This window comes from Coprinopsis cinerea (assembly GCF_000182895.1).
Source record: "Coprinopsis cinerea okayama7#130 chromosome 9 map unlocalized cont3.9, whole genome shotgun sequence".
Lineage (NCBI taxonomy): Eukaryota > Fungi > Basidiomycota > Agaricomycetes > Agaricales > Psathyrellaceae > Coprinopsis > Coprinopsis cinerea.
The window spans coordinates 1,448,367-1,469,191 of record NW_003307536.1 but is presented as its reverse complement, the minus strand read 5'-3'; the positions used below and the strand labels follow the sequence as shown (position 1 = coordinate 1,469,191).

The 20,825-nt window shown below is 50.9% G+C and overlaps 7 protein-coding genes across 7 annotated transcripts; 4 read left to right on the top strand and 3 right to left on the bottom strand.

Annotated features, from left to right (window-relative positions):
- Nucleotides 1-770: 770 nt before the first annotated feature.
- CC1G_07661 (hypothetical protein) lies at nt 771-2,139 on the top strand (the record flags this gene model as incomplete). Its single annotated transcript, XM_001832349.2, has 6 exons — nt 771-843; nt 899-1,167; nt 1,222-1,300; nt 1,371-1,693; nt 1,757-2,035; nt 2,059-2,139. The coding sequence occupies 6 exons, from the start codon at nt 771-773 to the stop codon at nt 2,137-2,139; spliced, it is 1,104 nt and encodes a 367-aa protein (XP_001832401.2).
- A 748-nt stretch (nt 2,140-2,887) lies between these two features.
- Nucleotides 2,888-4,027, top strand: CC1G_07660 (hypothetical protein; the record flags this gene model as incomplete). Its single annotated transcript, XM_001832348.2, has 5 exons — nt 2,888-2,973; nt 3,028-3,334; nt 3,369-3,447; nt 3,505-3,827; nt 3,896-4,027. The coding sequence occupies 5 exons, from the start codon at nt 2,888-2,890 to the stop codon at nt 4,025-4,027; spliced, it is 927 nt and encodes a 308-aa protein (XP_001832400.2).
- Nucleotides 4,028-4,524: 497 nt separating this feature from the next.
- CC1G_15188 (hypothetical protein) lies at nt 4,525-5,647 on the top strand (the record flags this gene model as incomplete). The annotated part of the gene is made up of 5 exons (XM_002910505.1): nt 4,525-4,549; nt 4,619-4,890; nt 4,954-5,032; nt 5,091-5,410; nt 5,561-5,647. The coding sequence occupies 5 exons, from the start codon at nt 4,525-4,527 to the stop codon at nt 5,645-5,647; spliced, it is 783 nt and encodes a 260-aa protein (XP_002910551.1).
- Nucleotides 5,648-5,799: 152 nt separating this feature from the next.
- CC1G_07659 (hypothetical protein) lies at nt 5,800-7,913 on the bottom strand (the record flags this gene model as incomplete). The annotated part of the gene is made up of 6 exons (XM_001832347.2): nt 5,800-6,268; nt 6,317-6,447; nt 6,509-6,979; nt 7,028-7,140; nt 7,200-7,645; nt 7,699-7,913. 6 exons carry the CDS (start codon nt 7,911-7,913, stop codon nt 5,800-5,802), a joined length of 1,845 nt encoding a protein of 614 aa, XP_001832399.2.
- A 637-nt stretch (nt 7,914-8,550) lies between these two features.
- Nucleotides 8,551-9,318, bottom strand: CC1G_15187 (hypothetical protein). The gene has a single exon (XM_002910504.1). It carries the CDS (start codon nt 9,153-9,155, stop codon nt 8,952-8,954), a length of 204 nt encoding a protein of 67 aa, XP_002910550.1. The 5' UTR covers nt 9,156-9,318; the 3' UTR covers nt 8,551-8,951.
- Nucleotides 9,319-9,499: 181 nt separating this feature from the next.
- On the bottom strand, nt 9,500-10,544 carry CC1G_15186 (hypothetical protein; the record flags this gene model as incomplete). Its single annotated transcript, XM_002910503.1, has 5 exons — nt 10,389-10,544; nt 10,326-10,334; nt 10,179-10,272; nt 9,902-10,112; nt 9,500-9,848 (listed from the first exon to the last, which is right to left on the bottom strand). The coding sequence occupies exons 1-5, from the start codon at nt 10,497-10,499 to the stop codon at nt 9,500-9,502; spliced, it is 774 nt and encodes a 257-aa protein (XP_002910549.1). The 5' UTR covers nt 10,500-10,544.
- A 197-nt stretch (nt 10,545-10,741) lies between these two features.
- On the top strand, nt 10,742-16,062 carry CC1G_07657 (DNA mismatch repair protein msh6; the record flags this gene model as incomplete). Its single annotated transcript, XM_001832345.2, has 29 exons — nt 10,742-11,125; nt 11,176-11,290; nt 11,340-11,462; nt 11,512-11,864; nt 11,919-12,014; nt 12,063-12,095; nt 12,151-12,170; nt 12,230-12,242; nt 12,296-12,370; nt 12,421-12,458; nt 12,508-12,645; nt 12,697-12,952; nt 13,001-13,257; nt 13,307-13,500; nt 13,563-13,626; nt 13,676-13,823; nt 13,875-14,028; nt 14,087-14,247; nt 14,300-14,356; nt 14,432-14,801; nt 14,857-14,869; nt 14,939-14,951; nt 15,007-15,033; nt 15,086-15,129; nt 15,178-15,270; nt 15,330-15,379; nt 15,437-15,483; nt 15,535-15,678; nt 15,733-16,062. The coding sequence occupies 29 exons, from the start codon at nt 10,742-10,744 to the stop codon at nt 16,060-16,062; spliced, it is 3,810 nt and encodes a 1,269-aa protein (XP_001832397.2).
- Nucleotides 16,063-20,825: the final 4,763 nt, after the last annotated feature.

The following is a 20,825-nucleotide window of genomic DNA, read 5'->3' as shown; positions in this document are numbered from 1 at the left end:
CGGGGACCCGCTGCAGGGGTGATCCAATAACTTGAAACTTGTGGTGAAGGTCGAAGTAGATGCTTAACAGCGTACTTGCGGGTATCGACTGGTAGGTGATTCATATATTCTTCCCTCTAGACTACGATCTTTTCGACTTACTGCCTTTACATCGGTTGAACACAACTAAGTACTCCATTATTGCGCCGGTATCTCACTCGACACCACTGAGAATATTGAGCTCAAGTTACCAACGGCGAACCCCGAGCTTGACGCCGCACAAACCCACGATCAGCGGTGGCACTTGGTCATTCACCAAGGAAAAAAGTACGAGAAGAACTTGGAGAGCCGTGTCCTGCATGCACCACAAGGCAGTGTTCAGATGCACCCAACACCCATTGGAGTCAGCGTTCTGTCTTTTCTTCAAGTTGTTCTCCTCGACACTGTTCTCTTTGAAGCCCCTATCAGCCTCGTCACCCCTTACCCGACGTCCAGTATCCCGCCAACTTTCCTACTAGTACTTATCGAGTACTTACCTAACTACGTGGGAGACACAGCGAGGTACATACAACCCAGGCGATCAAAAAAAGAAGCCGAAGCGAAATTGCAAAGTGTGAGTTTCCAACTCGTTTCTGGGTGCCTTTCCAGGACTAGTAATAATCTCAGGACTTATATAGCCGACCTCTCTCGTAACGAGTCTGGCCGTCATGGAGGATTTACCTGGTTCCCCTCATCTACTAGTGACTAGACTCCTTCACCTTGGTTGAGCAAGGCAGCACCGTCGTGCTCAGATGGACGAGGATGCGGAACGAGCGTATATGAAGGCAGGATACGCCGCGCTGGTCGTAGCCCTGGTACTCTATGGTGCGTCTCGTCAACTACCTCAACCCCTTCAACAGGCGTTAAATTTGATTTCCAGGGATGCAAATCTTCATGGTCTTCAACGGCGTCCTGCTCTACCGCGAAGCCCCCCGCCAAATCCAACGAACGCGACGACCATACACGATCCTCAGCTGTGTCATATGTGCCCTCTACTCGGTTGGCGTTGTTACGGACTTGGTGAAAGTGGAGAAGGTGTTCGTCAAAACTGAATTTGAGGTGGCGGAATTTGAGTCTTCGGTGCATTGGTCGGCCGTAATGGGAGCTACGTGCATATTTATCGGGAACCTGGCGGGAGATGCTTTGTTGGTGCGTCCGCTGTCTCCTCAGTCCTTATTCTGATACTCATGAATTCGGTTGTAGGTTTATCGGTGCTATCTCATTTGGCAGGATCTGCTGTTCGTCCTGGCTTTCCCTGTCATCGTTTTCTTCGTCTTTGCCGGTGCGTCCGCTTCCTGAGACAACGAATGTCGCCCGGTTCAGCTCGTTCTGACCGTGTACCCTGCTTACAGGACTTGGAATCGCCTATCTCGTCAAAACTTCAGTTCCAGGAGCACCACACCCCGCAGCGCTATCCTCGGCCTGGTACATGTTCTCCGCCATCCTCAACATCGTCGTCACTGGCCTCATCGTCGGCCGCCTTATGCATGCTCGCCGCCGGGTCGCTAGTGTCCTAACCCTCGTCGAGTTGAAGGTGTACACGGGCGTGGTGGCAGTCTTGATTGAATCGGCGCTCCCGTTGTGCTTGGCTGCGATTATAGCCGCTATAGTCAACCTCCCGCAGGTTGTACACCCGAGTAGAAACTTTTTCACTTCGCTGTGGGTGTCGCTGAGTGTACGTGTTTTTGCCATAGCGTTTCCATTCCTCCTAAATGCTGACACCCAGCTTTTATTCCAGGCATTCTGCCCTCAATTAATTATTTACCGGGTTGCTTCTGGAAGATCGTATACAGGGGACCCTGTACGAACGAGAGGTGTCGATAGCCGGCCTTTGGACCTCGAGTTTGCCACTACTTCTCGAAGGAACGACACCACGCTGGATGAACTCGAGTTGACTACTACGGGGTCCGACTTTCAAAAGACGGTTTCCAGGGAGCTGCATTTGGATTCGAAAGTGTCTGGTTCGGACCTAGCGCGGGGTGTGTTCTTCATGTTCAATGGATCTTCTGTGTTTGAGGTACTTATCCTTTGCATGTCTAGATATATCTCCGGCCCGTTAGCACACTTGAGCCAAAGGGACGCCCGTCTGCCGACGGGTACGACCATACGTCAAGGCGCTAGCCGCCGCATACCATCAGAATTGGAGGCGCTGTTTTGTCCTGGGCGCCAGATGGGAGCACAGAGGCCATGACAACACGCCACTGTTTGCCGACGTCGAATGCGACCGCTTCAGGCTCATTCATGAACCATGTCAATGAGCGCTGTTTTCCGGGTGCCACTGATTCACGCGAAAATCTTGGAAGGCGCTCGTCAACTTCGCCAACGCGCGTACTTGCAGCTCAAGCGCGGTGTTGGCTGTATTATGATAACATCTGCGTTACGACCGTTGTCTGTATTCTACCATGATCTCCAAACACTGTACCTATAATGTAATGTAAGTAAGGTCTAATTTCCCCTTTTCCACTGGGAATCTTTGGCCGTTCGGTTACTGATGTCCGCTTTTTCGCATCTTGCCCCCGTTGATCTTTCGTTTCATCAACGTGTTTCAGCATGGTTGTCCAATGTTCCCCTCTGATGCGCGTGTGTGGGGCAGGGTGTTTCTTCACTGAATTGACATTGTCAAAGCGATGGGCGCAAGACAAAGTGTGATTTTTCGTGGTGGTTTAAATTGGTTCCGCTGTGGTATAAAATCCCCTCAGGTTCGCAGGCCTCAGACTGGAGAGTAAGGGTTCCTTGCCTGGCGCAAAAATACCCCAACTCAACGGGTCCCGACTGATTTCCCGACTGTCCACAGGCCTGGTGCCTTAGGTTGAATCGTGCGTACTCGATACTGCGTCGCTTTCGCCATCGCTCTTATGTCCCCTTGTAGATGGATGGAAGCTCGGATGCCGTGCACCTCGCCTATGTGCGAGCTGGATACGCTGCGCTGGTCGTAGTCCTCCTACTGCTAGGCGCGTCTCCTCCCTTAAAAACTCTACTACGCATCCAAACCTAACCTCTTCCCAACAGGGATGCACATTTTCATGGTCGTCCTCGGCACGCACCTTTACCTGCAACCCAGTACCTCCGAATCCCGCGAATTAAAACGGTCCCGGTTACCGTACACCGTTCTCAGCTGGGTCATTCTGGTCTTATGCTCTGTTGGAACGGCTGTCGACTTGAGGGAGATGTAAAAGGTGTTTATTCTGCCCAAGTATGGATTGGGCGATGTCGTTGCTTCAGAGTTGTCTTGGTGGTCGATTCTGGGAGGTGTTTGTATTCTTGTTGGGAACCTTCTCGGGGACGGGTTGCTGGTAGGCTATTCTTTAAGGGTAGCGTGATTTCTCGCTGACTCGGCACGGTTCGTCTAGTTGTACAGATGCTATCTGGTCTGGCAAGATATCTGGTGGGTAATGGTGTTCCCGGCGGTTACCTTCCTGGCGTTCGTCGGTAAGTGTATAATCTCTCCGAAACCTCGACCGCATCTTCACAATTCTTCGCCAACAGCGCAAGGAATCGCATTTCTAGCGACATCCTCAGCCCCAGGGCAGCCTGCACCCTACGCTCTAGCCTCCGCCTGGTACATCCTCTCAGCAGTCTTCAACATCACCGTAACCGGCCTCATCGTCGGCCGACTTATGCACGCCCGCTACCAAGTCTCCAAACTCGTTACTCTGGTGGATATGCGCCTTTACACGGGCCCGGTGGCGATCCTGGTTGAATCTGCTCTTCCTCTGTGCTTGGCGGCGATTGCGGCTGCCATTGTCAACCTCCCGCAGGTTGCTCATCCGGCTGGGTCGTTCTTCACCTCGCTATGGGTTGCTTTAAGTGTGAGTTCTTCCGTTCTCGTTCTCGTTGTGACTTTGAAGGGGCTGATGTGGTTTTGGTATTGGACTAGTCGTTTTGTCCTCAGCTTATCATCTTTAGAGTAGCGTCGGGACACTCGTATACCGGAGAAAACGTTGTACGGTCTCTCAAGCTCGAAGATTTCGAGTCCTTGGAGCTTCGGGCCAATTCTAACTCTGATTAAACCTGGTTTCTACGGGCATTTTGTTAAGGTGCTCTTTGGCGCAGCCTCGGAAACCGAGTGGCTCGCATTTCCGTAATATCTGGAATGCTGTGAGACTTGGCTAGTGCTCCACTTGGCCAGTTGAAGGCTCGGGCGCTTAATGCTGACGGATATCGCTCAGGAGACCCAGAAAACCCCTCACTTTGGAGCAAGTGAGATGGAACACACGTCTTACGGCGACTCAGTATGTGAGGTTTGGGACCATTGTCACTGTCATGATGGGCGGCGCAAGGTGAGATGATGGGAACCTGCACCATTCCATTCTTGTAACGGCAGTCGATGGAGTCTGGTGTACATAAACCGCGATGGCTACTGGGGCTTTTAAAGAAATTTGTTCCCTCCCTACTTCACACGTCTTCACGTCTTTGCGTTAGTAGGAGCCGAGCTTGCGGAAGCTGTGAATTCGAACGATGGATCCAGCTGAGACCATTGCGATCCTTCGTTGTAGTTTTACAGCCATGGCGCTCGTGCTACCTATCGTCGGTTCGTATTCAAAATTGCTATTGAATTGGGATTGTAGATCTGACTAACTTTGTATACCCGGATCATCAGGCATGCAGATTTTCGCAGTTATCAGTATCCTCGTGTTCCACAGTGAAAGCCCTCTCGTCACGAAACGCCAACGAAGACCATACGTAATAAGCAGTTGTATAATCCTGGTGCTCAGCACATTAGGGATATCGATTGACTTGGTGAAGTTTGCGAACTTCATCATCAGAGTGGCCGATGGGAGGGCAAGTGACCCAGGGGCGGATACTGCCTGGTGGGCTCTGATGGGGGACGTCTGCAACTTCCTGGCCGTTGTATTCGGGGATGCAGTTCTGGTACGTCTGGCTGGTCAAGCATAGGCACTGTAGCAGTGGGAACTTGACGGGCGCTCTGACTAGGTTTATCGATGTTATATCATCTGGAACGATAGGAAATGGGTCATCACCGTCCCCGTTCTACTTCTTCTATCTTTCATTGGTGAGATCTCATTGGCCCTGTGTGCAGGAAGGGGACCCCTCATGGCGATTCCTTGCAGCCCTTGGAATTGCATCTGCAGCCTACGACCTCGACGACCATAAACACGACATTGGCTTCACTTCAGCCTGGCATTTCGCGTCTGCGGCGCTGAATACAGTCGTAACCGCCCTGATTGTTGGGCGCCTAATCCATTCACGCCGAAGACTCGCAAAGCTCACGAGCGCAACCAATCCTCGGATGTACACTGGCGCGGTCACAATCTTGGTTGAATCAGCTCTACCTCTAACAGTGGTTGCGACTCTGTCAGCGATCATGAACCCTCCTAGTTTGAAGATCCCCGAGTCTTCCGTGTTCACTGCTCTTTGGGTGGCAACAGCGGTACGTTCGTAAACATCCCCTCTATCGCAAGCGTGGACGCTATAGCTGAGCAAAACTTACAGAGTCTGTGTCCTCAACTGCTCATTTATCGAGTGGCTTCTGGGAGAGCCTTCAGAAATGAGCTCCAGGCTGACGATGGATTGAGTACAGAGTCTTACTGCCCACCCAGCCAAAGTATCCGCTTTGCTGTTCGTCATGTCAGGACTGCGGATAAAACGGCTGATAGAGCAAGTCTAGACAGGTTAGACACTCATAGTACCAACCCTGGAAAGATGCCATGAACAAGAGTATTGATGTTGTTTTATACGATGTATTTATAGATGACTAGTTTCAACGAGCAATTCCACAACCAGAAACAGCTATGATAGCCGTCCAATCGGAGCGCGCGCCTAACATAGACCCGAAACGACCGTCTTCCAGGGAGCCGTGACTTCCCATTGTAACATCAAGTTTACCTTGCCGTGGGCAGGAATATCGCATTTCCACCACAATCCTCCTTGGTCGGAATGTAGGACGTACGCCACGCCGTCGCTTCCCTCTCTGCTAGTCCATCCCCACTGGGCAACAACCCCTTCGCTGACTGGGACTTGTGCCGGTGCCTTTGAGAATGCTGCTTCGTGATTGGCTTCACCTAGGTTCAGAAGTGGTAGGGGAGGGTTTAGGAGCTTGACAACGATAGAGGCTTCCTCTGAAACGGGGATTTGCTCGACGACCTTGAGGTGAGAGATCGCTCGGGGCTTCGTGTTGTGGACTGTGAGGTGTTGAGTAAACCTAGTCACGCACGACTTGGTCACGAATCCAGTCTCCGTCTTGTTGCGCGATGCAGTGGGGTAGGTAACCCGGATCGGTTCGTCCAGACTAGGACAAGATGAGTAGACGATCAGAATCTAAACGGGCCGAACGCACCCAAGGTGGCAATCGAATGTTTCCTCGGGGCTTGTGAGGGGAACCTTCGAACGGGTGCTGAAGGTCCCGTCAATGTACACGCTCGCAGGGCCTTCGAGTAGCGTGTACGCAGATTCATTTTTGACTTTGGCCTTTTATATAGCAAGGGCTATCAGCATCCTCTGGCTTTGCTACAAGGAAGTGGTGAAGTACCTTGATATGTACACGCGTATCCCGCTTGGGGACAACCACGAATTCAAGATCGCCATTCAACTTCAACTCAACAATCTTCACGCTGTGAGCAATATTGTCGCTTGGGATAGTCAGCTGCCCCTCGACGTCAAAGGTGGCGCTTATGTTGCCCTGTCGGGACACTTGCGAGCCTCGAAACCTGATCATTGGGGGTGGTGGCGGAGAAGGGCTACGTTCTCCAATACTCCTTGGCGCGAGTGGTAACATGGTCGGAGGTGGTACCACAGATGGCTGTATTACAACAGGAAGTGAAGACGCCCGTGGGCTTCGGCTTCGGCTTCGGCTGCGACTGCGACTGCGACCGATAAAACAGGCTACTGGCTGCACCGTTGGAATCTGGAATGATCGAAGGGACCACCTAGAGAGGGTAGGCAAGGTAACACCAGACGCTGGGGACATAGTTTCGAGTTTGATCGCTGCGCCTACCCAGTCCTGAGCAAATAATTGAGTAAATGGCTTGCAACAAAAAAGAGGACGTACTTCTCCAGTGTATTGAATAATTGAGGCTTTGTACAGAAGTGTGAGCACTCTGTCTTTCGCTTGGGAATCGACGTGAATGTCGTAAACAGCGCTCCAAGTTGCATCGCAAACAGCTATCATACCGTCGCTCTGTTAGTGGTGAAGTCGGAGTCGCAGGAAGGATACAACAAACTGTAAGTGAGGATTAGCTCGAGTTCGCCGTCCGTTTCGGCGTAAATCCCAATGGTCGCCTTCTGCGTCAGTTGTTGGTCTGTATCAGGTCCTCTTAGCGCCATTTTCTCTTCCTTGATCTCGTTCGCCAGTCTTTGTTTTTCTTCTTCTAGCTGCGAGATCTTGTCGTCGAGTTTCGCAGCAGCCGCCTGATAGGTCTCGAAATGGTTGACGATGTCCTCGACTTTAGATGTGTCCACGGCTTCAGCTCGTATGCTACCAACGAAGGTTTCCATAGCATTGAGCGTCTTCTCGACTCTGTAGAGGGACTTAACGGTTTTGTTCCATGCTCTCGTCAGCTCCGTCAACTTTGGCGAAGTGGCTGCCCGAACCCTCGAGCGGGCTTGACGGTTGTCGGGCTCCGCAATCGCAACATCATGGATGGTTGCGGCCCCATAGCCTTGAACCCTGGGTACCGTCGTTAATTACCACTATACATATACTGATAGTGAACGGCACACCTGAGTGAATCTGCGACGATGCACTTGGGAAGGCCAGTAATGGAGATATGATTCTGGCCTGCCTTGACATCGAACCGGAAGACGCGAGTGACTTCAGCGTTGGCAGGATACACCCGCACCCCTGAGATATGGCTATCTTTAATGGATACAAGTTCGATTTTGTTGGTATCGCGAGGCTCTGCAGGAGAGTGGGCGGAGAGGTTGCCAGTGCCCATCTTTCAAGTTGGAAGTATCCGAGGTGCTGCTATATATGACGGGGGTAGAAAAGTTGATACCTGACCCACTCCAACGCTCAAATCTTATAGGTTTCTCGAGCCCCCCGTGTCAATGAGAACAATGCACCGATACGTTATCTGGCAACAGCAGTAAGGAGTCATCATTCGCAGAATTCGAAACGAGATGAACGCGCATTCCGCTGACCTTACTCGGTGTCATAGGTGACCTATTCAGGTTAAAAGTGGGCATCCATTCTTCAGAATGATCCCAGGAAGACGTTCAGATTTGATTCCATCTTGAGAGCAAGAGGAATCGTGGATGGAACGCTGTAGAGCAGCCCGGATTGGAACGTTGACGTTCCCGATCGAGTACGTTGAATTGATTGGATCAATTATTGTACAATTCCCAGGACCTTGGACACGGAAGTACCGACGCTACACAGAGGACGCCCAAGAACTCTTACAGCCCAGTCACATATTGGCCAGCCCAACGTAAGCTCAGACCACAATAAGTAGAAAGCATTCGGATTCCCAGTCGGACTGCGACTTTTACTGCTTACCACGTGATGGTTTTGGAGGTACATTCGGGCGCTTATCCCGTGGACTTGGACTTCGTTATGAAGCGATTCTTCAGTAAGACAACACAGAACGCAGCTATATTGAATATATAGGCGAATAGATAGGCAGGACTCTCACTTCATCCTCACCGTAAGTTAAGTAGAATGTCCAACCGTACCTGAATGTAGAAGTTAGGTTAGCGGTTTGTCAAAGGGTAATCGAATCTCAAAGGAAGAGTCATGTCAGAGAAAGGATTGAAGTAAGGGTGTCGGTCAAATGGGCTCCTCGTATGATACACCTCGCCATCTCCCATAGGCTTGAGAATACGTGTGGATCCTTGGGAGGGACAGTTCCCGGCCTGAATTTCCTTCGGTGTAACCATGTTCTGCTGTACACAGATCAATCGCACGGCCCGTTCCAAGAACAAGCGCAAGCAACTGGTGAATGAATCAAGCAGAGTGGCCTTGTTTTAGTGAGAAATTATGCTCTGCACGCTGCTGCGTTTTGAGTAAGACGATGTCCCCCCGGGGCGGCATTGGGCCCGACGACCTGATCAAGGGATATTTCAATGCCGGGTATCCCCTCGTCTGGTGTTGTGATAGCATAGGTGGAGAGCATGATACGGGAGGATGGCAAGGCAGCTTTGAACGCGCCTCGTGTCCAAAACCTGCAGACGAGCGGCATGGCGAGATCTCGAAAGCCCGCAGTGTGTAACTGTGGCGTAGCACCGATAGAGCCCAACCACGAAGTGTCTCATCACGATCGCTTGAATCTCGAATTCTACTCACCAGGGCAAGGTCGTCAGGCTTTTGGAGGGAGGTAAGTGATGTGGCAGAGGCTGAGCGGGGATGGGGAGGTTGGTCCGCAGCAAGATGAACCAGAAGGCTATTTGAACGAGAGAAAACGAACACGCTCGGACCATGCCTTATCGTCGCACGACGTCCTTATCTTTGACGTACAGCCCATACGTATAGCCCATGATAAGCTCTAAATTTAAACTCTCCGAATTTTCCGAAGAAGTGTAGCGGTTACAGCAATGAGCCGGCGGACCAACGACCTATCCAGTATCGACAGACAGATTTGCGGAGTGCCAGCGACTCGCGGTCGAGTGTGACTGTCATCGTTCCCTTCCATCCTTCACTCATGTCCGTGCGAACTTCGTCGATATCGAACCCAGCAGCTCTCACTTTTGAGAGGAAAGATTCGATGACTTCGGTTTTGGTGTAGGAGCCGGCTGAGACATGGATGCGGGAGTCTGGCGACCTTTTCAAGAGGGAGACTACCGAGGATATCAGGATGTCCTGGAAACCGTCGAAGTGGAGGAGGTCCGATAAGATCAGGGCATCGTAGCCTGGAGAAGGCTCGGGTAACAATGACCTAAGGGTTCTTTAGAAGGATTTCTTCAGAGTGAGCAGCAGATTCCGACGTACAGTAGAGGAGTAGGATCTTCACCCCACGCATAACCCTTGTGCATGAGCATGCAGGCAGGGTTGACAAGATGCTTGTTTCGTTGAACATTTTGCTCCAGATTCTTGAGGATGCTGTCATCTGGATAATCGGTCACGACCAGCAAGGCAGGAGGATTTGGGGATATCGACAAGAGCAGGGAAGGCAACGCTACTCCAGCGCCAAGTTCAAGGACTGAAGCGACCACCGAGATAGGATGAACATCGAAGCCTTATACGGGGTGTCCGATAACCGACTCACCGTTCTTTCCACGAACGTCCAGAAGGCTTTGTTCAATCCTTTCGGCCAGATAAATCGAGGGCGAGAACAGATGGTCAGCCAACAGTGTATTCGCCTTGAGTTGCGTTTGAGGCGTGAGGTCAGGGGAAGAGGCTACGATATTCGCACTTTTCCAGACTTGAGAGACTTTCGTTAGCGTCTATATCATGGGTTTCGGGGAGGAGGACACACCTTTGGCGCGATCGTCAACTCCAGAGGGCCATATCTGATGACCTCGTCGTCGATCACGGGTTTACCGCCCAGAAATTCCAGCGAATCGCCCAAGATGTCTTCAACGTCCATGCTTTTGGACTGTGGTCGTTCCTCTGACTCGAACCAAGGTTTCCTGCGCTTGATTACGATCTTCTCAGCTTTGGCGACCCGGCGGCAGCTGGTCAAAAACAATCCGGGAACTAGATCAGTTTGGTGTTTGATGGCATCAATCGCCAAATAACGCGCCCCATCTCACTATAGTATCCCCACCGTCGCAACCGCGTCTTTCCTCATCGTGGCAAGGCCTTTGTTCATCGTCGCATACAGCAACCATGCCGCCCAAACCCAAGGCGTCAACCGAATCTCTCAAGCAGAAGAGCCTTATGTCGTTCTTCGCCAAGGCCCCAGCAGGAGGTTCCTCGTCGTCCAGCAAGACAGAGCCGAAACCCAAAGCAAAACCGACCGCGACGCCAGTGTCGAATGGCAAGTCGGATGCAATGAAACCCAGGGAGACAATGCCACCTTCATCGCCGTTGGCGCCCAAAACCCCTGAGTCGAAAGGGATGGACACGAGAATGCTGAACTCATCTGCTGCTGCAAGTTCCACGTCGTCGCGTATAATGAGCACCCCGCCGACCAGTGACCCTATCGACATTGATATGCTCTCCTCTGACGGAGAATTGGAACTGGTCCCGTCAAAGGTACCTCGATCAGTGGTATGACCTCCTGCTTTCTCTTTGGGTGTGGTTCCAACGACGCCCAACAGCCCAGCACTAAACGCAAGTCTGTCATCGAGTCTGACGAAGACGAAGAACCTCTGCGTCCTACGGGAAAGTCTCGGCGGGCTAGACGAGACTCTTCGCCTTCTGAGGCGGCACAAAGTGAGTAGGCCTGTTCAGAGCAACGACTAGTGGGCCTCACCAGCTGTAGGGAAACGTGCCAGGCTATCCAAAGCTCTCAGCGAGGCGGAAAGCGATGACGGAGAGGCATCAGAGGCTCTTAGTTCATTCAGTCAACGACTTTCACGCTTCAAGAAGTCTCCTGTCAAAAAACGTGGGTGTATGCGGTCAAACTACATCTCCCTTAATTAACATTGTCGCAGGCTCGAAGAAACGCGTAGACGATGACGACGACGACTTCATTGTCCCGGATTCCGAGTCAGAAGATGACGCTAAATCGATGAAATCCGCTTCATCTCGCTCTTTCTCTTCCCGACGATCTGCCGCTTCCTCAGAAGATGAAGATTTTGAGGAGCTCTCCGACGACGAACCAAAGCGTTCCAAAACCAAGAAGGCGCCTGCAAAGAAGAATATCGCAAAACCCTCTGCTCCAGCCACCGGCACTTCATCTGGGGGAAATTCTTTCCTGACCGCGGCGGAGCAACGAGCCCAAGACAAGAAGGTCGACAAGCAGAAAGCCGAGGCACCATTCTCCTTCCTTCAAGACATTCGCGACGTGAGTTCTTCAACGCAAACTTTGTCGGTCTGTATTCACTGAACCGATTTGCAGAAAGATGGCCGACGTCCTGGTGAGCCCGACTACGACCCGCGTACTATCTACATTCCGAAGAAGGCATGGGCCGAGTTCACTCCTTTCGAAAAACAAGTACGTGATGGAACAGATTTCCAAGTGGATGCGCTAACGACCACCTAGTTCTGGGAAATCAAGCAAAATCACTATGATACCGTGAGTTCCAGACTGTTGGTGCCAAGCGGGTCTTTTGCTGACTTCCACGGCACAGGTGCTGTTCTTCCAGAAAGGGTCGGTCCATTTGCTTGTGGATAATTCTATGACTTAACCAACAACTCATTTGACTTCAGCAAATTCTTTGAAGTAAGCGTTTGGTCATCACCGCCCTAGCTGTCGTGTTCCCTGACATGTTATAGTTATATGAGGACGATGCTCGAATTGGCCATCAAGAATTCGACCTCAAGCTTACCTCTAGGGTCAAGATGTCCATGGTAAGAAGCTATGACCACGATGTTTTCGCCTATATGCTAATCGACACTAGGTTGGCGTTCCGGAGTCCTCCTTCAACTTCTGGGCAGCGTAAGTGGTAGTTTCATTCCAACCTTGAGGAATTCTCAATTCTGTTCAGGAAATTCTTGGGAAAGGGCTACAAAGTCGGTCGAGTTGAACAAGCCGAGACAGCCCTCGGGGCAGAGATGCGGATGGCTGCCGCCAAGGGTAAAGGCAAAGTCAGCGAGGATAAGGCGAAGGACAAGATCGTCAGAAGGTGCAAACCCTCGCTCTTCCTCTATGCAAAGTGCTAACCTAGCCGAAATAGAGAGCTGAACAAAGTCTATACCAATGGCACCCTCGTTGATGACGCCCTTTTGACGGATGAGAATGCCGGACACTGTATCGCAATCTGTGAACAACCTTGTGAAGACGGTTCCGACAGTGCCAATAAGTTCGGCATTTGCGTTTTGGACTGCTCGACCTCGCAGTTTAACCTCACTGGGTTTGTCGATGACATATGTCGGACTAAGCTCGAAACTCTTTTGCGCCAGATTTGCCCCAAGGAGCTCCTGTTCTACAAGGTGGGAAAGCCGTTCCTTGTCATTTTACTTTACTAACAAAGGGTGCAGGGAAGCTTCTCTGTCGATACACAGCGCGTGTTGAAGGCCGTGCTGCCGTCCGATTGTCTTTGGACTGGTTTGCGGGAAGTGGAAGGCTTTAAATATGACGATGCATTGAAAGCTCTTAAAGACTTGTTCCCTTCTGAAGAGGATGCAATGGAAGAGGACGAGGGAGAGGCTCAGCTCCTTCCACCGAGTGTGCCTGAGTCTATTCGAAAGATGGCGACAGACAAGTGCGCGATTGAGGCCCTGGGATCTATGATCTGGTGAGCACATCCCCTCATACCTCAGGGCTTATCCACTGAATTTATGCAGGTACCTTCGGCAGCTCAATATCGACAAAGACATTGTCACTATGCGCAACTTTAACATCTACGACCCTATGGAGCGCAATCAGGGCCTTGTTCTCGATGGACAAACCCTTGCCCACCTCGAGATTCTTCTTAACAATGAAGGGAGTGAGGACGGTTCTCTCTTCCATCTACTTCGACGATGCATCACCCCTTTCGGTATGTCCCTCTTTCTAACTTCGCCTAGTTGTGGTTGGCTGACCGTTGACGTTGTTATGCAGGAAAGCGACTCTTCCGTATCTGGCTTTGTATGCCTTTGCGTGAGGTCTCTGCAATCAATGCTCGGTATGTTGCTGCCCCTGTTGACTAAAATTTTACTAAAAGGATTCCCTAGGCTGGATGCGGTCGAGGACATAATGAAGCACCCAACCTTTGAGTCGTCCTTCTCAGAGCTTGCCAAAGGAATCCCCGACCTCGAGCGTATCGTTTCGCGGATCCATGCCAAGAATTGCAAAGTCAAGGATTTCCTCAAAGTTCTTTCGGTGGGTGGGCGGTCCCGTGGTCCACAGCCTTCGTGTTGACCATACTTCTAGACTTTCAAATCCTTGAGCCGCGGTCTTGCAAAACTCGCCGACGAGTCTGAGGAATTCGAGTCCAAGACTATTTTGGGGCTATTGCGAGGTGCACCTGACTTGCTTGTCAACGTCAGGCATTTGGAGTCCATGTTTGAGAAGCCTTCTGATAAAGGTATGGTTCCGTCTTGCTCGTGACGTCTCCCTGTTTGCTGATTCATATGCTCTCACAGACAGGGACGAGTTGAAGCCCGTTGAGGGCAAGGACGAGGAGTACGATGGGATTGTGCGCGAGATTCGCTCGCTAGAGAGGGATTTGGACAAATCACTCAAGGCGTTTGAGAAGGAGACCGGCCTCGACTTGGATTACTGGCACAGCGCGATTGGCACCAAGGTAGTGGACCAATGTGGCGGATTAACTATGAGATTAACCCTTCTATTCTCAGGATATCTATCTAGTCGAGACTTCTGCCAAGAACGCTGACGATGTTCCCGATGATTGGGTCAAATCATCAGGCACCAAGGCGAGTTAATTGAACCGAGCGCCATATCTGCACAATGCTCATTACCCACATCAGGCGAAGAATCGGTACAGCGTCCCTTCGCTTCAGCCAACGATTCGTAAGCTTAAGGAGGCTCGCGAGAACCTGAACACTGCGGTTAAGAACTTCAAATTCCGACTTTATGCGGAATTCGACAAGGATCGCTCGCAATGGTTGCGAGCCATCCGCGTCTTTGCTGAATTGGACTGTTTGTTCAGTTTGGCGAAAGCTTCTGCAGCTATTGGTTCACCTTCTTGCCGACCGGAGTTTATAGAAGGCGATTCAGCGTTCATTGAATTCGAGGATTTGAGGCACCCCACGATTTGTCTGAATCGTCACATCGAGTCCTTTGTAGAGAACGACGTCAAGATGGGCGGAGAGGACCCGAAGATCATTTTGTTGACTGGTGGGTGTATTCCTTATCGCTAGGCCTGGAGCATGTGGCTAACTGATTCATGCAGGTCCTAACATGGCGTGAGTGTGCTTGGTCTTCTCCCGTTTCACTGAAGTCTGAATCTAATCACCTGAACCACCATCCTTCAGTGGTAAATCGACTGTGAGCTTTTCCCGTTTCATAATACGCGTATCGTACTCATCCCATGTCATGTCAGCTCATGCGAATGACTTCCATCGGCGTCGTAAGCACCTTTGCCAAACGCATTTTATAATAGATCCCTGACGAAAGTACAGATCATGGCGCAGCTGGGAATGCTTGTCCCTGCGTCGCGTGCTAGGTAAGGAGATTTCCACTCATGCTCTTCTGACACTAACCTGGTCGGCAGACTTTGCCCTGTTGATTCTATCATCACCCGAATGGGGGCCTATGACAACATGTTCACCAACTCAAGTACCTTCAAGATTGAGTTGGATGAATGGTACGTCGAGGTCCAGTTAAATTATCGCTGGAAATGGACTCTCACTTGGCCACCCTCAGTTGCAAGATTCTCCGTAATGCTACACCAAAGTCTCTGGTGATCCTTGATGGTCTGTGTTCACTCCTGCTTAGCATAGTATTGGCTCCGACTTAAACTTAACATCCAGAACTTGGACGAGGAACCTCCACTTTCGATGGCATGGCTATCGCAGGAGTGAGTAAATATCCCATGGTTCCATCCACTCAATGACGAACGCCCCATTAGTCTGTCCTCCACAAACTAGCGACCCACACGTTGCCGCTGGCTTTCTTTGCAACCCACTATGGCTCCCTTACTGATGATTATGCATATCATCCCAACATCCGCCGTATGCACATGTCCACAATGGTGGACGAGGAAAGGCAGCAGGTACGCTCTTTGAGATAGCTCAACGATGAAGAACGCAACTGACGCAGGCTTCAGCTCACTTTCTTGTACAAATTGGTTGATGGAGCTGCCACATCATCGTTTGGGTCGCATGTTGCGAGACTGGCTGGTGTTCCTGACACTGTCGTTGAACGAGCCGATGATGTTTCCGCTGAATTTGCGAAGCAGTTTAAGGAGCGCTTGCAATTGAAGAAGAAGCAAAGTGCTTCCTCTCGTGTCCCCCTTGTGGCTCAGGCCGACTTCGTTTACATGCTGAAGCTCGCTACTGGCCAGATAGCTGTCCCTGAGGACCCTGCCCTGCGCAAGGAACTCTTTACAAGGCTCCAATCTGTTCTGAAAGCTCACAAGGCATCCATCCGTGCTTGATTTTCTTGCCCCTGCCAAACATTCCGACCACTTGCCACCTAGACATACCCCACTGTATATTGTGCTCTTTCCAGCTTTAGTTTTGTCAGGCGCTTGTTCTGTTCTACTGTACACCTCGCTTCTCGCTTTATTCGTAGCCGCTTGGACTTAAAATGACCTTCGCTTCCGCACGTTTGTCCGTCTGTTCAAACCATTCCACGTAGATTGGGGGTACTACAAACCTCTCGAAATTGTACATACTGTCTGGGCTTGAGAAGATTCTCATTGACCTGAATACAGTTGGAACTCCCATGGTAGGTTTTGGTTGTGGCTCTCATTGTCGAGCCAAATACGGCGTATTCGACAGGACGCATAAACGCGGATGTAACAGATATGTGAGTAGCCAGCTTTTGGAACGGGGTACGACTCCCGGATCGGCCGAGAATGCATATTGCGCTCGGGATCATATGCATTGGTATCCTTCTGGTCCAGCTCGGGAGACGTAAAATAGGCCAGAAACGTCGGCAAGTGCAAGTCAATTGTGGTCCACGGAGTGAGCATTTGAGGACTGGGTGAAGGGAAAGACAAGGGTAGATGTAATAGAGGTGGCTTCGTTGTGCGTAGCGTCAACTTTGGAGAGGTCTGAGTGACAAAACGGGTTCAGAAAAATTTCCAGAACACCTTCGAGGGTTGTAAAGGGAGATGTGTACCTGAAACGTTGAAAATCTGAGGATCCCGAGATTTCCTCCCTGATCCATTACTCCAACTTCGAAGGACCAATCTTTTCCCAAGGGACGCAGTTGAAGATGGACGTAGTGATGGCGAATCCCTAGAGACTTTGCTGTCGCTGCCGTCGAAGTCGACATGCTTCCTCGCTGATCGTGATCACCACGACCGAGCGCGCTGGAGAACCCCTGGTCGGCCCCGGAATCTGGTGGACATTGGATGTACGTCTTCCGAAGATCAGGGCCTTGAACATGCAGGACCGTTTGATCTAATAGATAGCCATGATTTTCCGATAAGGGAGGGGCAATTAGAGATGCCGGTGGGACTGGAAGAGGTTCTGAGGTCGTATCATGGAGCAGATGCACGACCGCGAGCCCGGATCTTGCACTTTCAACCTTTTGGGACCAGAAGCCCAGCGGGTCGCTCCCAGTAGATGAAAATAGAGATATTATAGGTGGTTGGACAGCAGCCTTGAACATGATGGATATGGAGAAACGTAACAGCCGATTTCCCTGCGTTGTATTGCAGCCGTCGTTTGTTTGGCAAAGCCTTCCGGACCAAGCGCCCCTCCACCGGAAAAGGAAACCGGAATACCCCAAGGGAAGCGTCGGCTAGACCGAAGGTGCCACCTCCGGAACCCTATGCAAGTTCCAAGTGGACGGGCTGTGCGACTTATCGATGTGAACCGAAGTCTTGGTATCATTGGGTCTGGCATTATTTCCCCGCGAACGCTGGTTTAGACAGCGTTTACAAATGTTGGGTCAGAACTTCCTCATGGACTATACCGACGAAGTGGCAAGTCCTTCCTTAGGAAGTCATATCGTCATGAAGTCCTAATACTCGCAAATGTGTCGCGAGGGGGCATTGTGCTCACACTCTGTGGATGGCGGTATCAAGGTTCTGGCCCAGTGGGTGGTGCTTCAGTTGCAGGAGCGTCGCACCACCTTCCCCGCAGTAAATTGTCAGTGTCCCCGGACTCCCGACGAAGTAGCGTGTTTTAATCAAGTTTAACGACAAGTCTAGGCACCCCAGTCATTAGTGAAGGTATGAAAGCACTAACAGCGCAAAAACTGTTCTATTCCATTAGGGTGAAATCAATAGGTGGAAATATAACCAGCCAATAGAAGAGGAGTATGTCACGGAAGTGTTAGAAATAGAAAGCTGTTCACTTTTTCCCCTTCAGTCTCGGAGTGCAGGAAGCGTGAGAAGGAAAAGCCATGACTCACTAGGGATCAGTCTGGTCGTCACATCCTCCTTTTCAACCTCCGGCATCTAGAATCGTCCAAAGCTCCAGGCATTCTAAGGGCCTTTGTATCGAACCTTTCTCTCTGATTGCCTTACACTTCAACAACTGGAAGCTAACTCTGCCGCAGCTGAGCTGACCTTACCAACCATCAAATTCTCGAGTTGCTCTCAATCCCTCCGGCGATCTATGTAGACGTCGACACTCTATCTGTGGCTAGGGCGGCTGTCTGTGTGGATTCCCCTCTCGTCTCTCACGCTTCAGGTCTCTCCGGCACTGTGACTGCCGGTTTTCACGTACCGAGAGTCTTCTCCGCGTTCGAGAAACATCGAATACGAAACAGCGAAAGCCTAAAACTCGTCGACACTCCAATATCCCCCCGATTCAGCTGTAATGGGTCTATCGGAGCAACCGTAGGGGTCACGATCACTCTAACCCAAAAGGCAAGCTTAGACGTTATAACGCCGGGGCCTAGGCTCATGCGAGCACTCTCAGTGTAAAGGCTTTGTGAGCGCGAACGCCGAAGTCGAATGATTGGAGTATCATGATCAAGCATGGAGGCCTAAAGCCAAAATCCTCTTTTGTATGCCTTAGTCTTCTCCCTGCCGGCGGCAACTGGTAAAAGTCTATCTCCCAGCTACTCAGCAAGTGCTACGTAAAAGAAATATTCAACCCCGCTAATCTATTCCAGTTTACTCTATGAAGGGGTGTCCCGGGCACGCTCGGCTCTCCTGCGGACTTCAAAGTCCCCTCTCGCGCGAAAGCTGCATTTTTGCTGTTCGGCCTACTAATCGATCGTCCCTCATTCGAGTCGTGTGCTACACTGGACAAAATTGCTGGCCTTACAGCAAGGCTTCATGCATCCTACAATGCTTGCAACCAGATTGGCAATTTCTTGCAAGCGAGTGTCGTCTGCCTCCGGGTCTCGGATCGTCTTATGAAATATTCACTGCGGTCTTAGCGATACACGTCCGAGGATCAAGTGTCTTTTGTTCACCCGTTTGGCCGCTTTCTGTCTTAGAGTGAGGTTAGAAGATCGTGGGGTCATGTTGCGTCTCCTATCAGCAGGTCTAAGTTAGTTGGAGGGCGTCCATGGTATTTTTACGTCGAAGGTGAAGGGCTTCAGGATGGAAGATCGGGAATCTTAATCCTGGCCTGTACTGATCTTGAGAAGAACCCACAGTATCATATCTTTCACTGCTGCCAGAGTCATTCGTCAATCATGTTATCTCTTCTTATCAGACATAAGCTTCCATACCCCATTGCACCCCAGTCGTTAAACTGCCCGCCTAAATCTGTCCTTAGGTGGAGAGCCATTCATTCAAATGGACTCGTGTTGACGGGTCCACTTCAAGGTTTCAACCGTCACAAAGCGATGAACTCAAGCCAATAAGCAAACCTCAAGTCAGGAACACAAGGTAGATCACTCCGCTCAGGGGTTACTGCATTCAATAGCGATATTTTGGGAGTTATTGCATGAAGGCCAGCAAACAGTGGCGTACTTCCTCGCGGAAAAGTGCTCGGAGGTTCCACATTCAATTTCAGCACTTTCGATTATGAAGTAACTCGATAGACTCCGATTGCCAAGGGCCATTGTGAGCTCTGTTAATTCCACTTGCCATCGAAACTTCACCGCTCGCGCCGTTCTTTACCATTAGCCAGTGAATTCCGGATACTTAAGCAGTCCCTTGGCGTTTCGACGACGAGATTTAGCTGACAGGGATCCTTCTTTCCCAACCGTGACTGTCGGTAACTGGTGGGTCCAGTGGCGGCGATGTAGTCATTCTTGTATCAGGGTGCAGTACGTGAACACTTCTTACATATTGAATAGCGAGACTGAATGCTCGTGTCCGTTTAGGTATCCTTGTCGGCACTACGTTGAAATCCCACACTTTCAATGGCAAGGACATGATTGTTCCGCTGACCTTGTCAATTGCCACAAACCAGGGAGCAGCTGGTGGACGGGTATAGGCGCGTGGCGACTCCGAGGGTAGGTAGCCTGTTTGGCGTTATAACGTTGAACAGACTGCAAAGACAGGGAGTGCCATAAATCCCCACGTAGTACACCGTGCCAGCCGCGACCAGTACAAGAGACTTTGAACATCTAACGCACATACCGATATCTCGGGGATAGGATTCCCGAAGAGCTATACTAATGTCCGCCACTCTCGCTGGACAGATTCGAACGAAATAGCCCACGTGTAACTTCAATTGGACAAATTTTACCGGCCGTCGGAGGAGACACGCCCAGCGAGCTAAACTACCAGAGTTTTTGACTTCAACTGCGCTTTTTCTTGGTTACCGAGGCCACAGCGTTTGCCTCTAACTCGACAGCTCGATGGCGGCGACCTTGAATCCAAGGATCGCTGATTGCGCGGGACTTCCGTCCTCCCAATCTCCATGGTAGATGCCTCGACTCAAAAGTGTATAGCGTATAGTATAATGCTACACCGGTTGGCTCCTCTTCGCCTCGCGTGGTTCTGTAGCAGGCGTTAAAGAGTCTCTTTGAGCCAATAGGCGCTCGCCGGTCTCCATGCGCGAGAGACGTTGGCAAGCCAGTGCAACCGAGCGCGAATCGAAGATTAGAATCCGAATAGAAGATGAGTTTCTGAGCGGACTTGTCCTTCCATTCACCGACTCGCATTCGCAATGCGGAGAGTGGTGGCCATGGGCTGGTTATGTACAAACTTGGTGCAAACAAAACGAACTCGAAAGATCCCGTAACCCTCAGACTGGTTCGCGGGCACAGACACAAGAGAGGTATTGGAAGAAAATTTATGCGCGCCCCAAGTTTATTTCCTTTATGGACCCTTGG